This window comes from Mesocricetus auratus, unplaced genomic scaffold, assembly GCF_017639785.1.
Source record: "Mesocricetus auratus isolate SY011 unplaced genomic scaffold, BCM_Maur_2.0 Super-Scaffold_100007, whole genome shotgun sequence".
Taxonomy (NCBI): Eukaryota; Metazoa; Chordata; class Mammalia; order Rodentia; family Cricetidae; genus Mesocricetus; species Mesocricetus auratus.
Window position 1 is genome coordinate 85783569 of NW_024429191.1, and position 24102 is coordinate 85807670.

Consider the following 24102-nt stretch of genomic DNA (forward strand, 5'->3'; position numbering starts at 1 on the left):
CCTTCATTGATTGGCTGATTAATGATTGGTGTGGGAGGGCCTAGCCCTCTGTGAGCAGTGCTATCCCTGGGCAGGTGGTTCTGGGTTCTATAAGAAAGCAGGCTGAGCAAACCATGGAAAACAGGCCAGTTAAGCAGCACGCTTCATAGCCTCTGCGTCAGTTCCTGCCTTTAGGTTCCTGCTTCAAGTTCCTGTTCCTGCTTTCTTCCTAATGGACTACAACTGTAAGGGTAAATAAGCCCTTTCCTCCTTAAGTTGCTTTTGGTCATGGTGTTTATTACAGCAATAGAAGGCAATCTAAGATGGTACTATTCAATGGATTTGCTAAAATCCAAAGAACCATATTTGCTTAAAACTTAAGTAAATATTTTCTGAGGTTTATAATGAGCAGTCAGCCATGGGGCATTCTTCTGTCTTTTTATTTATTATTTGAAGAAAAACAAAATAAATCATTTGTGTTCCTGACCTACCTACACGTGTACTTTTTTTTTTTTTTTTTGGTTTTTCGAGACAGGGTTTGTCTGTGTAGCTTTGGAGCCTATCCTGGCACTCGCTCTATAGCCCAGGCTGGCCTCTTACTCACAGAGATCTGCCTGCCTCTGCCTTCCGAGTGCTGGGATTAAAGGTGTGTGCCACCAACGCCCAGCTCACATGTCTTGTTTTTAACCTAGTCTGGAAAACCTGGAGGCCTTTCCGGACAACCAATTTTTGTTTATTCATGTAGAACTTTTTCTTTTAAAAATTGTTATTCACTTTGAGTTACCTTTCGAAAGAAGGCAAGAAATAGCCAGCATGTAAACCAACATGTAGTCCTGGCATTTGTGAAGCCCAAACAAGAAGAATGCTGTAAGTTTGAGGCTAGCTCAGGCTGTAGTGTAACTGTCATATATATAAAAGCTGTTAAAGTGACTTCATGGGTAAAGGCACTTGTTAAACCTCATGCTGAGTTTGATCCCCATAAACCTCATCATGGAAGGAAAGGACCAACTCTCACGAGCTGTCCTCTGACTTCACGCATACACTGTGCTGTGTGCATACCCCCCCCCCAGAACTCAATAAATAAAGTCTAAACACCAAAGAAAAAAGAGGAAACTAGTTTTGAGATTGGAGAAATTAATATAGCTGATATTTTTATCTTAAAAAGGAGATGAAAGTTTCTAAAATTGAAAGGAAATATGGTTATAGAACAGAGGCCAAGGAGAAGAACTTCTGCTTGTGAGTTTATTTTTGTATGGCTGTTGGTATTTATAAAACTGTTCTGATTAGGGAATAAATACATTTTCAGCAAATAACTTTTAATAAAACTAGAAATTACCACCAAAAGAGTAGTTTCCTTTTCATCTTTTTAGCTGAAAATCAAAATACAAAACCCACCGATATCAAAGAGTTCTGTGTAAAAGTGGTAATTAAAACCAAAGGTAAACATTAATGAGTAATGTGAACATTCATGAAAGTTCTGTTCTGTATCCAAAGAAATGCTGAGAAGGAAAGATCCACTAATGATCCCTTACTTAATATCAGGAAAAACAAAACAAACCCAAAAAACCTAACCTGATCAAAATCAAACCCAAGCTGAACCTCAGCTCATCAGAACCAATGGATGAAACATTCTTTTCTTGGTGCACCAAGGTATAATTTGTCTCATGGGCAACAGACAACAGTATTTCCTGCTCATGATCTGTTCTTTTGGCTTTTTTCCCTTTTCCTAGTGGTACTGGATGGTGTGTTTGTATGTATTTGTTGCTGAAGCCTGATAAATGTTTGTTGAAATATTTTGGGTAAACTAGTGAGTGAGTATTCACATGAGGTATTATTTCTGTGGAAAATATTGTTCTTTAAAAAATTACTCCTTATTTGTGTTCTCAGTTCTGGAAGTCAGAGGATAACTTGTGGGAGTTGGTTCTCTCCTAGCATGTGGGGCCCAGGGGTTGAAGTCAGGCCATCAGGTTTGGCAGCATCACCCTTAACCACTGAGCCATCGCACTGGCCCCAGACATTGATTTCTAAAATATTGATAAGGTATCATCTTGAAGCACAGTCCACTAGATGTTGAAAGCTGAGTCCCCTGCCCAGCTCCCTCATCCCTGTGAAGAGTTTTCCTACACTGTGATTTTTAAAAGTTATTTTAGTTGGTGTTGCTGGTAATATATCATTTGACAATGTCTTTCCCTTTAAAGTTTGTATATCTGATAAAGTGCCTTTTAATTTTTCTGGAAACAAAACCTCTCTGACTATTAGTTTATCAGAAGGTTCAGCCAAATCCTGAATAATTTGAAACTATAAACCAACAAAAACCAGTTTGTAATCTCGTGTGCCTGCTAAAAAGTAAATGAAACGAAGCATCAAAAGTCAGTTTTCATTAGAGAGCATTCAGATATCTGTATTACTGCCTATCTTAAATTATTATGTATTTTAATATTGCTATTCTGTTTGCTTTTGAAACAAATGTGGAGATGGCTGATGGATTTGCACTGTTAGAATCTAGTTATTTGTGGCTTTGCCTTCTATATATTTTCATCTACATCAGTGTTTCACATGAGTCTGTTGTACCATGCTAGACATTCTTTTTTGTGTCGTTTGTTCTTGATGTATTTTGAGAGAACGAGGTTTTCTGAAATAACATGAAAGAAGGCAGCCTTAAGACTGTTTACACATTGCTCCATCCAAGTCCATGCTGCCTGCGGATTGCAAAGTGGGAGTAGTCAACTTCAAAGCACATCTGGCTGTTGTTACAAAATCAGAAAATAGAGTCTATTCCCTAAATAGACTCAAGAACATGCTTTTCTTTGAATATTTCCCAAACTCAATGTATTATAAATGAATAAGAACAACGGAATATTGTTACCAGTTTTCACTGTTTTTTGTTGTTTTTATGAATTAGAATAGACATTTTTCTTTATTCATCAGTTTGAAAAATAATTCATAATAATAGAAGCCCTAAACTTCCTTATTTAACGCTTTTAAAGATGAAGGGGGTAGAATAAGACTTACTTCTGTATAGTTGAAATGCTGCATTGTAGTTAACTAGACCGATATTATGTGTCCCACTTATAAATGTAGAGCTGAGCAAAAATATATCACAGATGGTTTCCTTGGCATTGGTTTAAGTCTAAACTTAATTAGAGCTTGAGCATCTTTTAAGACTTGTTTTTACTTTTCCTGTCTCTCCTTATATTCAGTTTGGCTTCATGAGTTAGAGTTGGGTGTGTGCGTTGGTGTGTGTGTGTCTTTGAAGAACTTACTCTCTGTGGTCCCCAAATGAAGAATGCTAACTTCCTTTCCACACTTGTGCGTTCAGACAGCAGACATTTGCTGAATTCACTTTGTTGTTTCCTAGAAGGTTGCTGCCTGTATGTAAAGAGCCTCACGTGTACAGCTTGGCACCTCCTTCTCTGGCATAGTGCTTCATTCAGCCACTCTTCCTACCTCACTTAGCAAATGCTCAGTTGAGATTCATGTATCTCCTTCGCATCTTAAGCACTGACCTGAGACTTCGACACAGCCAGGCTGTGGTGCTGCCAAACATACAGTCGTGGGGACTTTGTACTTTTTGTGAATTCTGTTGAACTTTGGATATTTATGGCTATTTTCATGTGGATCTTGAAATTACTATTCAATTTCTCTTTATTGTGATGTAGGCACTGCTGATGGGCATTTTTATATGGTTCCATTGTTGGTCTATGTCCAGGACGAGGAGCAGAGAAATTTAAGTTCAGATGGTTTTCGGTACCTTTACAGGATCTAGTCTCTAGGTGAGGAAAACCTAGAAAATAAGGTGCTTATTTTCCTGTTCTATGGACTAAAATGCATATATTCCTCAGATCCTGTCTGCTGTTACACTAGACTCTTGCTATTTTGATTTCTGTTTAAGTTAGTCCCTCTGTTTTCTTCAATGGATTCCTGATTTATCTTTTCTTTTTATGTCAAATTGAGTGTAGATATCTTCACAGTTATATAAAATTTAGCTTTCTGAAAATTGGCTAGGATTTTTGAAGATTGAATTCAACAAGATGCATGTGAAAAAGCTTGTCACTTAATCCTAACTGTGTAATCCAGGGTGAGAACCACTCCTTCTGGAGTCATAATGTTCTTGTTATGATTGTCTTGTGGTTATTGGTGTAGTAACTTGTGTTTATGATGTGAAGAAATTGGACTTTTCTGGTAATGACTTTTAATTTTTATTTTTATTTGTAAATGAAATCATTGACATAGAAATCATAAAGAATTTAGCACAAATGAATTCAAGAAACTGTGATTAAAAGGCATTAAATATGTGTTAGATAACAGAGGTGTAAAGCTAAGAAGACATTATCCTTGTTCTCAGTCTGCCCGAAGATGTGTGTGAGCATACTGTTCAACACTCAAGGTATTACGTAAGGGCCATCCAGGATGTTGTAGGAGCTGCTGAGAGGTGGGGCCCAATGTAGTTCCCTCTCTCCCTCCTCTTCCCTAAGAATGTCATTGGCACTGGTGTGGGTGTTAGGAATAGACTGGATAATGTGGCAATCACAGTCTTTGTTTTTTGGATTCACATTTTTTTTGGAGAAAATAGATAGGTGCTAGGTCGTTAAAAGAGGTGAGTATTCAGGGTGGCACTAGCCTGGTAGGAGTTAATTTTCCTGAGGAACCTCATTCTGACTCTGAGTCTTGAAGAAGGTGGGAGAATGTTTGCAGCTTTTTGCAGGTAGTGCTTGCAAGGTAGAACAAGTTTTTTGGCACCCCTGGAATATGGGTTAAGTTGGAGGATAGTGAAGCTGAAAAGAGATTTAGGGAGAGTCTCAAAGGAACTTCATGTCTTCATGTAACACGAATAATAAAAATCCAGAGACAGATATTCTGGATTCATGCTGAAGATCACAAAAGTAAGCCACTGGCTCTTACCTCTACCTCAGGCTTAGTTAGGTGATCCCATCTCCATGTCTCCAGGAATCCTCAGAGTGCAATCCTCAGAGGCAATATGCAAACTGCAATGCTCTTTACCAAGTCTCAGACTGCAACCCTGTCAGTTCCTGTCTCCTCCTGCCTTATAGTTCTCTCTCTGGCCAGCCTCCTGTCTCCACCTCCCTAGTGCTGGGATTAAAGGTGTGTGACTCCAAGTGCTGTGATCACCTTTGTGTGAACTGTTTCTTTTATAGACTGGATCAATTTCGTGTAGTCATTGTGGCCTTGAACTAACAAGAGATCTTTCTGTGTCTGTCTCCCGAGGCCTGGGATTAAAGGTATAACCTCAATAGTTAGTTAGTATGGCTGCTGGGATTAAAGGTGTGTATCATCACTGCCTCTATACCTTGTGACTATCTTTGCATTTTAATCTCCAGTGGCTTTATGAAATCATAAACAATATGTCACCACATCCTCATTTATGATATGATTTATGGTTAAAGGGTCATTTCTCTGTCTGGGGGGTGGTGTAGTGACTAAATCAAGATTTAAAGAATGGATACGCTTAGAGGATTTGGGGGTATAAACAAACAAGCAGAGGGGCACAAGTTCTGAAAACATAGTCTTTCAGGATTTGGGAAGTATGAAATGTGGAATGAAGAGCATTGGATGAGAGTGGGCATTGAGGTAGAGGACCACGGAAGGGCATTTAGACACAGAAAGGCATTTCACTGAATGCATGTAAATACTATAAAAATGAACTAAATTAAGATATACAGAAGATACTTTCACATAGAAAAAAAGTATTTTATTCAAACAACTCCAGGACTAATGTCTTTATTTATAATTTTTCAGATAGAAAATCCTCGATACCTGAGACAGAAGCCTCTCCCAGTTTCTCTGGTAGGTGATGACTTCACTGGACCTTTTCTAGGGATGGTATTTTTTAAATAAATGTAAAATTATTGCAGTATAAAATAATGTAAGTCAGCATTGGGAAGAATAATAGTAATTTTAATCCTGTTGCTTAGAAGTAGATGAATCCTTTTTTTCTCCAAAGCTAACATTATTTCGAAGTGATTTTCAGACTTTATTAGTTTACTTTTAAAGAGCTGATAAACTAATCCTGGGAAGTTTTCAATAACTCTTACTGGTTCTACAGATAACTCCAAAGGTCAACCTGAGAAAGTCTAGCAGTCTTCATGACGATCATTTTCTCTCTCGAATGCATGAGAAGGAGGTAGGATCAAGTTATTTCTCACATGCCTCATAGTTAAGACAGCTGACATTGTGTAATAGGAGTTTTTAGACCCTCTGTAGATGTGATACACAGGAGGAAGAAGTTACTTCTTTGGGCACAAAACCAAATCATGATGCAGACCAGGCCTGGCTTGCTGTTAAAGATTTTAATGTGTGTTTCCCATTGTGTGCACCCCAGCTCCACTTCACTACTAGGGGAGGCTGTGATGCAGGATTCTTTCCTAACTTCAAATTCTGATGCTCAGGAGACAGAGGCAGTGGCAGTTTTTAAAATGAGTGTGCTTGACCTCAGTGAATCCATACACCCTCTGTATCTGCTTACTTGCAATCTATCTTTTTAATCTTACCATTCTTACTGTTCACTACTATTTATTTAACAACAAGAATGCTGTTTCTCCTCCTTCCTGTACTCCCAGAACTCCCCACCTCTCCTGCCTTCCCCCCATCCACGCCTCCTCCATTTCTATTAAGAGAAAGGCAGGCCTCCTATGGATAGCAACCAGACATGGCATATCAAGTTGAAGGCTGGCTGAGGCAACTCAGAATGAGGAAAAGGTGCCAAAAGCCAGCAGAAGAATCAGAGACAGCTCCTGCTCTGATTGTTAGGAGACCCACAAGAAGACCAAGCTACAGGCTGGGTGGTGGTGGCCCATGCCTTTAATCCCAGTACTGGGGAGGCAAGAGGATCTCTGTGAGTTCAAGGCCAGCCTGTCTACAAAGCTACACATAGAAACCCTGTCTCGAAAAAACAAAAGAAAGAGAATTAAAAGATCAAGCTACACAACTGTCACATATGCAGAGGGCTTAGGTCAGACCCTTGCAGGCGCCTGGTTGACGGTTCAGTCTCTGTGAGACCCTATCAGCCTTGGTTAGTTGATCCTGTGTGTTTTCTTGTGGTGTTCTTGATTCTTCTGGATCCTACAATCCTTCCTCCCCTCTTCTACAGGATTTCTCAAGGGTCACCTAATGTTTGTCTGTAGGACTGCATCTGTTTCCATCAGTTGCTAGATGAAGCCTCTCTGATGACAATTGGGCTAACATCACCAGGAGTCATTTCACTGATCTTTTTTCCAGTCATGTTTGGTTCTGTCCTGAGTCTCTGGGTTGTCCAGCCTTTGGGTCCTGGCCTTCCAGTCAGTGTCAGGTGTGGTCTTTCTTTCATGGCATGGGTCTCAAGATGGACCAGTCATTGGATGGCCACTCCCACAATTTCTATGCTGCCTCTACCCCAACATGTCTTGTAGGTTGAAGGTTATGTGGCTGGGTTGTTGTCTCAGTCCCTCCACTGTAAGCCTTTCCTGGTTACAGGAGATTGCCAATTCAGGCTCCATATCCCCCATTGCTAGGAGTCTTAGCTAGGGCCACCTTCATAGGTTCCTGGGAATTTCCATTGCATTAGGTTTCTAGCTCATCTGGAGATGACTTCCAATTTCAGATGTTTCTTCCAGTACTTCTCTCTCTCTCTCTCTCTCTCTCTCTCTCTCTCTCTCTCTCTCTCTCTCTCTCTCTCTCTCTCTCTCTCTCTCTCTCAGAGAGAGAGAGAGAGAGAGTAACATTCCACGGTGTAAATATACCACACTTTCTTTATCCATTCTTTGGTTGAGGGACATCTAGTTTCTTGAGGGTTGTGACTAAAGCTGCTATGAACATACTTGAGCAAAAGTCTTTGTGGTATGATGGAGCATCTTTTGGGTATGTCCAGAGTGGTATAGCTGGGTCTTGCAGTAGATCAGTTACCACTTTTCAGAGAAACTGCCATATTGATTTTTAATGTGGTTGTGCAAGTTTGCATTTGCACCAGCAATGAAGGAGCATTCCTCTTGCTCCACATCCTGACCAGCATGTGCGGTCACTCATGTTTTAATCCTAGCCATTCTGACAGATGTAAGGTGGAATCTCAGAGTCATTTTGATTTGCATTTCCCTGATAGCTAAGGATGTTGGACATTTGTTTAAGTGCTTCTTGGCCATTTGAGATTTCTGTGTTGGGAATTCTCTGTTTAGATATGCACCCCATTTTCTAAATTGGATTATTTGGTTTGTTAATGTCTAGTTTCTTGAGTTCTTTATATATTTTGGAAATTAGCCCTTTGTCTGATGTAGGGTGGTGAAGACATTTTCCCATTCTATTGGTTGCCCATTTGTTGTATTGACAGTTTCCTTTGCCTTACAGAGAAGCTTTTCAGTTTCACGAGGTCCCATTCATTAATTGTCAGTCTTAGTGCTATTGGTGTTCTGTTCAGGAAGTTGTGTCCTGTGCCAATGTGTTCACGGATGTTCCCACTTTCTCTTCTATCAGGTTCAGTGGATCTGGTCTTATGTTGAGGTCTTTGATTCACTTGGACTTTTGTACAGGGTGATAGATATGAATCATTTTGCGTTCTTCTATATGCAGATATAAAGATAGACCAGCACCATTTGTTGTTCTTTTTTTCTATTGTATAATTTGGCTTCTTGCCAAAAATCAGGTGTCCATAGGTGTGTGGATTTATTTATGTCTGGGTCTTCAAGTTGATTCCATTGGCCCACCTTTATTCTAATACCATGTGGTTTTTATTACTGTAGCTCTGTAGCAGAGTTTGAAATCAGGGATGGTGATACCTCTAGAAGTTTTTTTTTTCCAGGATTGTTTTAGCTATCCATTTTTTGTTGTTGTTTTTCTATATGAAGTTGAGTACTGTTCTTTTAAGGTCTGTAAAGAATTGTGCTGGAATTTTGACAGAAATTGCCTTGAATCTGTAGATTGCTTTTGATAAGATGGCCATTTTTACTGTGTTAATGCTACTGATCCCTGAGCATGGGTGATCTTTCTATCTTGTGATACCATCTTCAGTTTCTTTCTTCAAAGACTTGAAATTCTTGTACAGGTCTTTCACTTGCTTGGTTAGAGTAATTTTTTTGTATTACATATGGCTATTGTAAAGGGTTTCCCTAATTTCTTTCTAATCCCATTTATTGTTTATGTACAGGTGGACTACTGATTTTTTTTAGTTTATTTTGTATCCAGCCACTTGCCTAAAGGTGTTTATCAGCTGTAGGAGTTCCCTGGTAGAATTTTTGGTATCGCTTATGTATACTGTCATATCATTTGTAAATAGTGGTACTTTGACTTCTTCATTTCCAATTTGTATCTGCTTGATTTTCTTTAGTTGTTTTATTGCTCTAGCTAAAACTTTAAGTGTTATATTGAATAGATATAGAGAGAATGGACAGCTTTGTCTTGTTCCTGATTTTAGTGGCATTGCTTTAATTTTCTCGCCATTTAATTTGATGTTGGCACTCTGTATATTGCCTTTATTATATTTAGGTATATTCCTAGTATCTCTGTCTCTCTAAGACTTAAATCATGAAAGGGTGTTGGATTTGTCAAAGGCTTTTTCAGCATGGAATGTAATGATCTTTTTTTTTTCCTTTTTGCTTGTATTGTTGATTACATTGACAGGTTTTTTTTCTTTTCTTTTTCTTTTATTTTCTTTTTTAATGTTGAACCATCCTTGGATCTCTGCAATGAAGCCTACTTGATCATGATGGATGGTTATTTTGATGTCTTCTTGGATTCGGTTTGCGAGTATTTATTTAATTGAGTATTTTTTAAATCAGTGTTCATGAGGGCTATTCATCTGTAATTCTTTTTCTTTTCTGAGTCTTTGTGTGGCTTGGTATTGGGGTGATTGTGGCCTCATAAAATGATTTTGGTCATGTTCCTTCTGTTTCTAAATAATCTGAAGAGTAGTAGTTTTAGCTTTTCTTTGAAAGTCTGGTAGAATTCTGTACTAAAATGGTTTTGGCCTTGGCTCTTTTTTGGTTGGGTGACTTTTAATGACTGCTTCTATTTCCTTAGGGGTTATAGGTCTATTTAAATTGTTTATCTAATCTTGATTTAACTTTGGTAAGTGGTATCTATCAAGAAATTTGTCCATTTCTTTTATATTTTCCAATTTTGTGGAGTACAGTTTCTTGAAGTATGACCTAATAATTCTTTGGGTTTTCTTGGTGTCTATTATTATGTCCCCCTTTTCATTTCTGATTTTGTTGACTTGGCTTTTCTCTCTCTACCTTTCAGTTAGTTTGAATAAGGATTTGTCTATCTTGTTGATTTTCTCAAAGAACCAACTCTGTTTCATTGATTCTTTATATTCTCTGTTTCTATTTTATTGATTTCACTCCTGAGTTTATTTCCTGCTGTCTATTCCTTTCTTGTTCTAGAGCTTCCAGGTGTGCTGTTAAATTATTAGATCTGCTAGTGCTGAGTTATGAATATTGAGTTATTGAGTATCTGTTAGTTATGAGTTATGCTGTTAGTATGCGATTTGTCTAATTTCTTTATGAAACAGATTTTACAATGTTGTGGAGTACAGGTTCTTGAAGTATGACCTAATGATTCTTTGGATTTTATTCATGTTGGGGACTGCTGGGTAGGGCTTAAGGGGTTTTATTAGGTGTCTTACCTAGGATGCCTAGTATGGCATGGCCTCTAGTAGAGTGGGAATCCATTTATTATTCTGATATCCTTACTAGTTACATCATGTACCAAAGTGATCACTGTAGCTGATACATGGTATAATATACTTTTTGTGATAAGAATATTTGAAATTTATTCTCAGAGATACTGAAATATATGACGTTCAGTTAGCTCTATCACCAGTATGTGAATCCATGTGAACATCAAGACCAAAGCTATCTAACTGAGCCTGTGTGTCTTTGTTCACAGTCATCTCAGGATCTTATGGCCACCAGTCCATCTGTCTTTACAATTCAAGCTTTTGCAGTGTTTAAAGCATGTCTTCTGCTAGCCACATTACAGAATAGTGTGAGAGAGTGTCATCCAGCAGATTTATGCTTTTCGTTCTTTCTTGTAATCTGAGAAAAAGTTTCTGACATGGACCAAGACATTTGGAAACCTGTTGTCACCAAAATAAGAGACAGCACAAAAAAGATCAGCTTTTAGATCAACCATCGGTTCTCAGAGCATATGGTAGACTTCTGGATTAAAAAACAAAACAAAACAGAACAAATTTATTTTGCTCTTATTTATGTGTATGGGTGTTACTCCTTCATGAATGTCTGTGTACCATGTGTGTGCTTGGTGCCTGCAAATATAAGAAAAGAGCATTGGATATCCTGAACTGGAGTTAGAGGTGGTTGTGAACTGTCCTGATATGCTGGGAACCAAACTTGGGCCTCTAGAAGAAATGCCCGTGTTGCTAGCTGCTGACTCTTCTCTCCAGCCATGAAATTGCTGTTTTAATAGAATTCCACCATTGCCCATTTCCTAGAAAGAGGTACTGATTTTTTCTTACATGGAATGCTAGTTAGGCCTTTCCCCATGAGCTTACAAGTTTAATGTAGTGTTTAAAGTAAGCCAAATAAAGCAACTCACATAATAGATGAGAGGACTGAAACTTTACTGATTTATTATAAAATATACCAACACAAAACTTAATAAGTAATTATATGAAGAAATGCTCCTCAGGCAAGAGTTAATTCATCAACAGTGTGCTAGGTGCTGCTGAGTACTTTGGTGGGTGGATGTGAATAGATTCTGCCCTCTGCTGAGCTGTTCAGACAGAACACCACCAGCAGGTATGGATGTAAGAAGAAATAAGGAAGAGACAGGAATTCACTAACAGAAATAAACACCAAGGCAAGTAGAGAACTTAAAACAAAATAAAATAGTAGTTTCCAATTATTTTTATTATTTTGTACAAATTTGGCTTATGTATGAGCAAATTTAAACAAATCAAATAAATATCAGCATGTATTATGTACATAATATCTTATAATTTCTTTTAATTCAATAGGTCATGAAATAATTATCATTAATGTCTGGGAGAATTTAATGTATCTCTAATCCCTAGGAATAACATGCAAGTGACTTATTCTTTGTTATAAATTGCTATAGTAGATAACAACTTGCCTGATGAAATATTTCAAATTTGTATCCTGAGAGTGGCTGCCCTAGATATATTGTATTAGTGAAAAAGCATCTTAGTTACCAGCATGGTGAGTGACTCATCTGGCCAGTAGCTGGTGAAGTCTTCTAGAAGGAGGATGGTCACAGGTTTGTACCTAAGCAGAATGATGATTGCTTTATGAATCAGTTTCTGAATTGACTAGTGATGATCCTTAGGATATAGAAAGACAACTTGACCAAACAAGGGTATCATTTTGTTTTTGCTCATAGTGTTTTGATCTGTAGGGAGGGCTGATAGTGCCATGCTGTAGGGTTTTATTAAATGCTATAAAATTTAAATTTCAATAGTGTTAATAAGCTTTCATTGAAAGCTTGTAGAGTTTGAAGTTATTCTATATATTAAAACAATTTTCTTTTGCTTTTTGTATATTTGTTTTCTTTTGATATTAAACAGCTGGTTAACCTGCGGGAGCATTTCTTGCTACTTTATTTATATATACATTATTGCCCTTTTGATGTGTGTGGCATATCTCACTATGTTACCCATGCTGGGCCTACGCTCCGCAGCACTCCTGCCTGGGCCTCTTCAGAGGCTGTTGACCTGCACCTCTACCCCAGCATTGTGGGTTTAGAAATGTGTCGAAGATGTTTGTCTAAATAATTTTAATTTGTTTTTCTTTTACAGTCATTAATGATTATTGTGATATTTTAAATTTTATTTTGGTATTTGGTCAGTTTCAGTATCAAATACTAAATTTTGCTAATTTCAAATATGTATATAAAAAGTAGCATTTTATATAAGTACACTGTTCCTTTGCATGAGTCATGTGAATATCTGATCGAATAGAACATTTGAAATTTTTCCTTTTTTATGTTTCATTTTATATACTAGCCCCAGGCCCCAGTTCCCCCCTTCTCCCTCCTTCCCACCCCCACCCCCCCTCCTCAGAGGGGGTAAGGCCTTCCTTGGGGAGCCAACAAATTCTGGTATACCAAGTATACCAGGTATACCTCCCCCCTCCCCCCTGCATTCAGGCTGAGCAAGGTATCCCACCATAGGGAATGGGCTCCAAAAAAGCCAATTTATGTACCCAGCATAAGTACTAGTCCCACTGCCAGGGACTTCCCCAAACAGATCAAGCCACATAACTGTCACCCATGTTCAGAGGGCTTGGTTCCATCCCATGCAGGATCCCCAGTTGTATATGAGCATGGACAAGGTGTGTGTGTGGGTCAAGATCATGATTGGGAAAACCACAGAAACAGCTGATTCGAGCTAGCAGGAGCTCATGGATTCTGAAAACTATTTTTTAATGAAAACATGCTTAGCTCAAAGTTTGTAAACATGAAGTTGAATAAAATGAAAAAGTAGCATTGACAGTTACTTTTAAATACAATTAATTTTACTTTAAGTAGGCTATCTTCACGCTTAAGGAGACATTTATGTTAAGTGAATCAACATAATCATTAGCTTTATAAATTTTGTAGGAATGCACAGCCTTGGAGCTGTCGTTTGAAGTGAATGCTTCAGAGAAAATGGGGCCTAATTTTATGTAGAAATTTCAGGAATTCTTTTTAAAAGCTTGTGGGAAGGCTCTCTAAAAAGTGGAGTCATCCAACTTCTGTTTCTTTGTCTTCACTGTGGTTTCCACAGCATGGATTGGAGTTCTTTGAAATTAATCCTGATTTTTTTATTTCTCTTCACTTCTTCTTCCAAATGTGGGTTCTAGGAAATTGTCTAAGGAGATCTTCTAGGCATATACCTATAGTTTTGTCAGATGAGGAAGGGCATTTCCCATTTATTTCACCTTTTTCCACAGTAAAATTTTTAATGGGGACAATAACCTACATAGATACTTTAGTCTCAAAGTAAACCTCTTTAACACTAGAAGATTGGGAGATGAGAATGAGCCAAACACCAGTTAGCTTTTAGTAGTGGGAAAAGCGAGCATTCTTCAATACACTATTTTAAGAAGGGCTTCTTTTCTCATATTCCCTACTGGGTCACTCAAAAATTCTTTTTTTTTTTTTTAAATATCTTATTTACTTATTGTGTATACAGTCTTCTGCCTGCGTGCCGGCAGAGGGCACCAGATCTTATTCAAGGTGGTTGTGAGCCACCATGTGGTTGCCAGGAATTGAACTCCGGACCTCTGGGAGAATAGTCAGTGCTCTTAACCACTGAGCTATCTCTCCAGCCCCTTAAAAATTCTTAAAATTTGGCTCATTTGCTTATTTTTATAAAATGTGAAACTTAATTTCAATATTTGTTATACACATTTATGAATGCAAACATACATATGTATAACATAAAGGAAGTATATGATGACAATCAAATTCTCAAGGTATATGAATATTACTAAAATATGACTACAAAACAATTTTTCAGTAAACATGAGAAGGTTCTCAAACTTCATATTTTATTTCTCGGAAAGAAAGATGTGCAGAGCAACTGAAAGGCAGTGTGGAGTAGGAAACATTGTAACATATAATGGAGGAGACGTTTGCTTCTGTGAGCAGAGTTTGTGGTGGATTTTATGGAGGAAGTAATGTTTGAGCCAGGGGTTGAATAGTGTTATATTTTAATAGGCAGCTGAAGACAGGGAGGATAAAACAAGGCTGTGTTTAGCTAGTGCTTATAACTATTTGACTGACGTGTCATGTGAAAGAGAGTGTTGGTTGGAAATAGATGTTGCTGTCAACAAGACAGGGAACCTCTAGAGATTTGACTAGAGAGTGACATTCTCACAATTATACTTGAGGCAGTTAAGTCAGCAGTGGTTCCTCAGATGGATTGGTATGGGGAAAGAGTGAAGAGGTTGTAACAGTTAATGTGAGGGTTGATGAAGAACTTCCAGGTTAGTAACAGTATGGTTGCCAAGGAAGCCCTACTGGGGCTGAACTTGGTGAACCAATTAGACATTGACAAGGTAGTAAGTGCTGGTTTTACTGATTGTTGAATTTGATACTGTATAGGCACATATCACTGTGGGTGTTGAGGTGACAGTTGACACAGAAGAGCTAAGGCCTGAAGACAGAACTGTGATTCCTCTAGACGAGGAAGCTACAGTTGAACAATTAAGGCCATCAAGGGTCATGCTTATAGATAGTAAAGATGCATGTGGCACTTGTTCAGGGAGAATTACTACCTTTAAATAGGAGAAGAATGGGATAAATGAAATAATAGAGAAGCATTTCCCAAGGTCCAGGAAACTGACTAGAATAGCAGCTATCACAGAAGCCAAGTATAAGAGGGCAGACATAGCAAGCTCCTCTGTTTGTTGCTCAACAGTGAAGGATGTAACTGCTTTGAGATTTGGTGGTGGTCAAAGAGTCTTTGTATGAAAAATAAAAATGATGTCATTGTGATCTTGAGGGTACCGTTTTAATAAATAGTGAAAAATAAATCGTGAAAGTAGAAAAAATACAGCCTAAAACACAGAATATCCACAAAACATTTCATTAGTTAAAATTAAGAAATGTTGTGAAAGCTCAAACATTTAAACAGCAGACCTTCAGTTGAGCTTCTTTATGGTCAATTAAATAAGAGCCAATGTAGTAAAAGGTGTTTTGAAACAGCAGGCATGGCAGGAGGAGGTATATTATATTAATGGCAAAAGTAAAATCACATTGTGTGTAGGGTGATGAGTATGCATCTGTGTGCAACTCTCTTTCCAATTGTGCCGGGTTTTTCCTCCCAGGGAAACTTTAGACCACAATGTTATTTATTTAAACAATGTATCTCCTTTTCCTGGTTTCAGTTCTGTTTATGTGTTGAGCTGTTTAGAATAGATGAACCATCGTCTAAAAACCACTCAGTGCCAGGCAACCTTACTAGGTGGACACAAACTCGTGAGTCCACCTTCCTGTTGTGAAACCTTGAGCAGGTACTTCTCTGTGACTTAGCTTTGTGTTTTTGTAAGGGAGAGATAATAAAAGCCCCCACTTTGGAAGGTTGCTGTTGGGATTAAATTAAATAATCCACAATGATCTCTAGGACTGTGCTTTGCTCACAGTCTCACATGTGTAATGAACCAGTTGTTTTTCTTCTGTATTCCTTGCTGCTGCTGCTGCTGCTGCTGATGTTGCAAAGACAAGTATTGCCGTTGCTGTTCTGTTGCTGCTGCTGTCACTATTTTCTAGCTCTGTTTAGAGAGGCTGCTCCACATAGTGGCTCATTCTTGATATAAAGGCAACTCAGGAGTTTTGCCTTTTAAAGGAATTAATGCCATTATATCATCTTCCCATCTGCAGCTCCAGCCCAGTCTGTTTTGTTTCAGTTTTTGTAGGCTTGCCCTAATTCCACCTTGTCTTTTCAACATTTATTTATCTTGTATTGTAATGAAGTTTCTGCTGATTTTATAAGTAACTTAAAGCTTGGAATTAATGACTTTTAGTGACTAAATATGTTCACTTTCCTCTGTGTTTCTATACTGATCTTATGAAGCTGATTGATTGAGAAATGTCTTGTTGTGTGGCCCTGGCTGGTCTGGAACACGCAGTGTAGACCATGCTAGTCTTGAGTTTGCTGGGGTCCTCTGCCTTCTGAGTGCTGGGATTACAGGTTTACACTATTATGTCTGGTTCAACTTTATTTTAAAAGCTCAATTCAGTAGCACAAAGAGGCAGTTTTTTACCTATCATATGTTAGGTATTTCATGTGACTTTATTAATATAGTACTTCAACAAATTAAACAAACTTGAATTATTCATTTTTAAGCTATGTCTTCTGTTATTTGGGGTACATGTGTTGCTTTGTGTTCTGTATTTGTACTTATTCAGTAGTAATTGATGAAAGTAGACAAGCTGGGGAATGAAGCAGCAGGATGAAAACAGGGAGAGAGAATGAACCAGTCACCATCTTCATTTGTACTTTTGCTATGTTCTTTCTAGACCCAAACCCACTTTCCACTATGCTTCTTTCTTTTTAATTGTGCAGTTTTCTTTTCTGAGAATTGTGAGAAGAGAAAAACAGTCTCCTTTAGTTCCCCACTTACTCACTTCTCCTGCAGGGTTCTTTCCTGTGGCCTGCCTCAGTGGCTTTCATTCTCAAGGGCACCATTTAGAGGACTCCTGGTGATTTGCCACATGTCTCTTCTCTTATTCCTTCAGTATCTGAGGTGTTACTTACTTGGCTAGTGTCTATTTTTCTTGATCGGAATGAGCTGTCATTCTTATTATTCCCATGTATACAGTACCTCTTCTCTCCCATTGTCTGTTACGATTCCAGTTTGTTTGTGACTTGCCTGGCTGTTGTGTTCTTTTTCTTAGAATCTGGGCTTTGCTTTGAGTTAGGCTTTTTCTTCCTCCTGAGTTTGTGTCTCACCGTGCAGTCCACAACACCTTTGCACTCCTTGTGTTGTGTAGACTGGCCTTGAACTGATTATTCTCTTGCCTCAGCCTTGTAGTGTTGCAGTTACAGGCACGAGCCTCCATGCTAGGTTAAGTCAGCTCTTTGGAAAGATCAAATGGGACATTTTGGGTGTTTCATTTTTCTTTCCCAGTCATAGTCTCTTGCATAGATCCTCCACTTACATATTTATTCACCTTTATTATTTTAACCAGTTTTCCCACTTCTCGGGTATTTATTAGATCCTTTCTCTTTGTCTGTCATGCAATAGATAGATACCTTTGCTGCTCTCAAATCTGTTAATCTTATCAGTTATTTGTTCCCTATTCAAGTATTGAAATTCTAGTTTGTAATTTTTGTTTCCTTTTTAAAATTTCACTTTCCCCGATAAAACTGCCTATTTGTTCTCTTATAAAAATATTTCCCAAGGGCTAGAGAGCTGGCCCAGTGGTTAGGAGCACTTTTTGCCTCTATGATCCTATTAAGGTCTGGCCTGTGCCAGCCATTGACCTGTGATTCTTTCCCCTCATCTGTGCCTATAATTCAAATATTTGCTCTTTTGGTGTTAGCCTGTATTTCCTGCATGTTTCTTTCTTATACTTTTTTCATACATCCTTTTTTTTTGTCCACATCTTTTCCTTTGTCTTTGAGTCCCAGGATTCCACTTTCTTGTTTAATTCACTCTAATTATAAGAATTCATCTGAGTTTTCTAATTAGAATATTGAGGTTTTCAATTTCATCTTCATTTTAGCTTGTGTTATATCATCAGTGTTTCTATTTTAATTTACTTTTTTTCAAATCCTGAATTACTTTGGCCATTTCATTCAACAGGCTATCTGTATAACCTTGTACGTCACTCAAGTGTTTATTGTTATCCTCTTGGAGTTCAGGGAAGTATTTGTTTGTCTTCTTCAAATTCCTTGATAAAGTTTATGATTGTTCTTTTAAATTCTGTGTCCTGGGGTTCATCTAGGTAGTTCTCATTATAGAACATTTCTATAGATTGGTGGGTTTGATGGTATACTTGCTGTGTTGGTGACTCAGGCCGTTTTTGTTTTAGTGATTTGATCTGGCACGTAGACTTCTTTCTTTAGTTATGTGTCTGATGTGGTAATCTACCTTTTCTTAGACTGGGCCAGTGCAGGAGATGCATGATCTGAGCTAGACCAGCTAAAGCTGGTGGATGAGCTGCTGAATTGGACCAGGGAAAGGTGGCTCTAAAACCATAGGCCTGGTGGGAAGAATGTGTTTAGTGTAGTGCTTGGGTGAAATGCTGTGGAGCCTGTTAGTTCATTTTATCTATGGTGTCATTTATCTCTGATGTTGGATTTTTGCCTAGATGACTTGTCTGTTAGTGAGAATAGGGCATTAAAGCCACTTACTATTATTGTATTGGTATTAATCTGTGACTTTATATCTCATAGTATTTGCTTTATGGAATTGTGTCAACAGTGTACAGCATAATATGCTTAGAATTGTACTGTTTCTCTTGATTGTTTTCTTAATTAGTATGAAGTGACCATTATTTCTTCTGAGTAGTGTTGGTTTGACAACAGTTTTGTCAGGTATCACAATATCTACACCCATGTGTTTTCTGGTACCATTACTTAAGATGCCTTTGCTCATTCTTTCACCCTAAAGTATCTACTTTTTGTTTGTGAGGTATGTTTCTTGGATATAGCAAAAAGAGGGATCATGCTTCCTAATCCAATCAGCTATTCTGTACCTGTTCATTGGAGAATCTAATCCATTGCTATTCAGAATTGTTACTGAAAGGTGTTTATTAATTCAATTGCTGACATTTTTGTTGATTTTAAGTACTTGATGGTTTTTAAGCCCTCATTTGGTTGACAATTTTCTTGGAATCTTTTTTAAAAAATATGGTTTCTTGGAATTGTTTATTATTCTCTTCCACCCTAAGTATTCCTAACAGTCTCTAATGTAGTGTTGGCCTAATCATATATTGCTTTAACCTACTTTTGTCATGGAAAGTTTTTTCTTTTTCCTAACATTGTGCCAGTTCTGTTTGATTTAGTACCTGGGTGGGCAGTTGGGGGTCTTTTTCAGAACTTGAAACATACATTTTCATGGCCTTCTAGCATTTAGAGTTTGCACTGAAAAACCAGCTCTTACTCTGATAGGCCTGCCTTTATGTGTGACTTGGTTCTTCTCTCTTGCCACTTTCAGTACACTTCGGTTTTTTCCCATGTACTTTTAGTGTTTTTGACTATAGTATAATGCGAGGAATTTCTTTTTTCTGGTTCTGCCTATTTTGTGTTCTATATGCCTCTTTTATCTGGATGATCATCTATTTTCCTAGGATTGGGAAATTTTCTTCCATTATCTTATTGAAAATATTTTCTGTGTCTTTAACATGGGATTTTTCCTCTTCTGTACCTATAATCCATAATTTGTTCTTTTCACACTGTTTCAAAGAGCCACCATATTTTATTATTTTGTATATATTTAAATTTATTGTTGGACTTATTGAATGATCCATATCCTTTGACTTATCATTATGTCTGATTACTGTTTTCCATGTGATCCATTCTATTTGCCAGGATTTTTACTGAAGTTTTTATTTGAGTTACTGACAATTTAATTTCCAGTATTATTTGTTTGCTTTGTTTTCATTCCTGTTTGAAATGAGCAGGCAGTTTTATTGGCTTATAACCTACTAAGTAGGCTAGGCTGTTGGCCAGCAATCTTTGAGTACCCTCCTGTCTCTGAATTTCCAGAGATGGGATGACAAGTGTGTACCTCCATGCCTGGATTGCTTGTTGTTGTTTCTGATATGGGCTCAGGATCAAGGTTGTGCTTGCATAGCAAACACTTTACTCACTGAGCTGCCTAGACATAGTAATGTGTAGAATATTCTTTCTTTAAATGCCATATTTAAACAGATAGGTTAATGGTATTTTGAAATGAGCAAGCAGATGTGAGCAAAGAAAAAAGTTGGAAGAGACTTACCGAAATGAAAATGCTAGAAACTGAAATACTATGTGGGTTTGAATGTCAGAGCAGGATACAAATGACTTTCTGGTAATCTTTAAAATATTTCCCTTGAAGTTGGACATGAAAACAAAAATGATGGAAGCAAAATTTTATGAAGAAAAACTTAAGCTGCAACAGAAACATGATGCTGATGTGCAGAAGGTAGGGTATATACACTTACATTGTATGCAGTGTTTACTGTACTTTGGGGCTTGTGATGGACCACCATCCATTCATCTATCCACAAATTAGGTGGTTGATAATACTGTATCTTGTAAATGGAATTTGCTGAAGTAAAATCCCATCAAAAGCAACCTGTAAACTTTATTCATAAAATGTGTCTATTTCTGTCCTATTTTTACATTATCTATTACTTCTTCAACTGTATCTTAAGACTGAGTTTTATATAGTTTTTACCACATATGATTTTTGCAACTCTGTGTGTGTGTGTGTGTGTGTGTGTGTGTGTGTGTGTGTGTCTGAAAAAACTAGGACCAGAAAATAATCTGACAGTGAGATATTTTAAGACAGGATCTCACTAAATTTCTCAGCTTGTCCCTGTCCTCATCATCTTCTCCTAGACTTCTCAAATATTTGGGAATGACAGGCTCAACCATCAGGTTTTGCACCTTTCATGAAATTTGAAGTAAAATCACAACTGTAAATACTACAGTTTGTTATATCCCGATTGTTTCAGTTTTCTGATTCAGTTCAACTTTGAAATTAATTAATTAGATTGAAATCATATTGTTTTTCCATCTCAAACTTGTAATTCTCCTACCTAGGCCTCCTGAGTGCCATTGCACCTTGCTTTTCTTAGGTTCAAAAGTAACTATTGGGTCCCTCAGAGTGAGTGAAGACCCAGATGTCTATACAGTAGATCTTTTATTTCAAGTAAGATTTCTTTTCCTGGTGGCTTGCAATTGCCCAAGCAAACAAACAAAAAAACCAAGCCAACAACTTTTGGACTTAGCTCTGATGGTATTGACTGCATGTAGTCTAGTGCTAGCACTGATAATCAAGACGTCCTTTTTGAGTATAGCTTAGATTGTGCCTTCCAGTTTTTCAGTTTGTCTGTTTGTTTATTCACTTGCATGTGTTACTGGGTATTGAGCCAAGGAGTCTTTAATGCGAGGGAAGTACCGTATCAGTGCTAGGCTACCTCCCCACCCATTTAAAAATGTTTTTATTTTGGAATAGTATTTTACCAAGTATCCAGCCTGGCCTTAAGCTTACTCTGATCATCCCAAGTAGTTGGGTTATAGCTCAACAATACCAAGCTTGGCCCCAAGTTTTCAGTATCTTGAATTAAATATATGTCTTCCCCAGTGTCTCAACGAACATCAGCTGGTGTTTGCCATATAAAATTGTAGTTCATGTTGCATTTTTGTAATTGTTAAAAATTTTAGTGTTAATGATGTGTGTTTTAAATACATAAGGTTTGTACACAGAGAAAGTTTACACATGTTCTTTTAAAACTAGGCCTATATCTGCTTCTCCAAAGTGAATAACAAAGACAGAATCAGTTGGGCATAATAATTCTGGCACTGGAGTCCCAGGCTGGCCTTAAACACATCTGTAGTTCAGGCAGTCCATGATGTTAGCATCTTCTTGCTTTGGTCTGTAGAGTAGCTGGTGTATATCACCAGAGTAGTCTGCACTGCCAGTCTTGCCAGGTGAGAGAGGGAGAGGGGGAGGGGGAGGGGGAGGGAGAGGGGGAGGGGGAGGGGGAGGGGGAGGGGAGGGAGAGGGAGAGAAGGAGAGAGAGAGGGAGAGAGGGAGAGAGAGCGAGAGAGAGAGAGAGACCCTGTTCAAAAATCAAACAAAGGAAAACAAAGTAGGGGCAGAATCAGAAAACTGACGCTACAGTATCATGCATACAAGCATCTCTAAAACAGAAAATATTCTAGATTTTAGTCAGGTATAATATTTGATTCATCGTGTGTGAGTGTGTGTGTGTGTGTCTGTGTGTGTGTGTGTGTGTGTGTGTGTGTATACATGAAGCATGTATAAGGATGTGACTGCCATTGCATGTGTTTGTGGAGACTAGAGGTCCACTTTGCATGTCTTCCTCTGTTGTTTTCCCACTCATATTCTGAGGCAGGGACTTTCACTGAACCAGGAGCTTATCATTTTGGCTAGACTAGCTCACCAGGAAATGGCCCTCTTCCCTGGCTGGGGTCTTCATGCCGCCATGTCTGGTTTTCATGTGTGTTGGGGATCTGAACTCAGGTCCTCATGCTTGTGTAACAAACATTTTCCCCATCTTTACATCCTTCATCTTTTTTCTAAGCAACAAGAAGGAAACAACTCCTTATGTATTTTTTAAAAATGTGTTTATTTTCCTATCCTCTTCTCCATTCAAATGATAAAAACAATATTCTTGCTGTAATGATTTACCTTTGTTTAAATAAAAGTTTTTATAAATTTATATAATGAAATTTTATCATAAAATATCAAAAGAAAGTAGAATCATTTGAGGAATAATACATTAATGTATAGGATAAATGAATTTAAAAGATGTTTGGAAGAATTATGGTGATAGAGTTTAAAATAAGTTTCTTGGTATGTGTATGAGGTACATTTCCAGCATCATGACCAATGCTTGACAAGAAACATATGGGAGAAAGTCTTTTTTTGTTATAGTTTTAGAAGACACAGTCTGTCATGATGGAGAAAGTTAAGGGGAATGAATCTCTATGACAGGGATTTTGCAGCAGCTGATTGCTTTATGTTTGTAGAATGGGAAGAAGACAGTACACGAAGTGAGGCTGGGTTATAAAACCTCAATGACACCCAAAGCCCACTTCTCCAGTGAGGCCCTGTCTCCCAAATATTTCACAGTCTCTAAAAATAGTCCTACTAGCTGGGAACTAAATGTTCAAATACCTGTGCCTTTGGAGGGTATTTTATATCCAAACCAAACATTCCACCCTGGGCCCTGCAGGATCATGGCCATCTCAAAATTCAAAATGCATTCAGTTAAGCTTTCAAAGATTCCATAGTCTTACAGTTCTAGTGCTCTTCAAAAGTGCAAGGGCTATGTCTCTGAGACTCAAGGCAGTTCCTTAAATGTGAGCCCTTTTTAACTTAAAAAGTTAAGTTTCCAGCATGTAATGGCATGGTGTAAACCATTTACATCTCAAAGGAGAGGAAGGGAGAATAAAAATGGAAGACCAGACCAAAGTAACAATGAAATTCATTGAAAATACCAAACGTTCTTACTCCATGTCAGGCATGTTGGGCTTGTGGTACTATCATATGGGTTCCATTGGCCTTGGGTAGCTTGGCATCTCCAACTCAGCTGCCTATAACACAGATGGTCTCTCTCTTGGGCCATTGCCTGGTCTGGTTCTCAGTGACTTTCTAGAACTCAGCACAGATTTCTGTTACTTCTTCATTCTTCATAGTTGCAAAACCTGCACCACATGGGCAATATCATGTCTTCATGCCAATTTGAGATATATCCTGGCTCTCTTGGGCCATTGCTGAATTGCTTCTTGTGTCTTTGAGATTGAATCTGGTAAAAACACCTTGCTAGGTAACCCTGCTTGAGCAGGATTCCCTGCCGGCTGTCTTTGTTTAGTCACTCTCTTTTCAAATGAAAAACTTTAGATAATTTTGTATTGCTCTATAACCCTGCTGCATGTGGGAAGTCTTAAGCTTCCTGGCTCCTTTCCTCTTGTTCCAGTACTAAATCTGT

The 24102-nt window shown here is 38.0% G+C and overlaps 1 protein-coding gene across 1 annotated transcript in view; it reads left to right on the forward strand.

The window, feature by feature from the left end:
- The window catches only part of Cep112 (centrosomal protein 112), a 384852-nt gene that overhangs the window by 46874 nt on the left and 313876 nt on the right, over positions 1 to 24102 (forward strand). Inside the window, 2 exon segments of the mRNA XM_021227128.2 lie at positions 5737 to 5784; positions 20475 to 20561. Of these exon segments, the coding sequence (XP_021082787.1) occupies positions 5737 to 5784; positions 20475 to 20561 (135 nt within the window).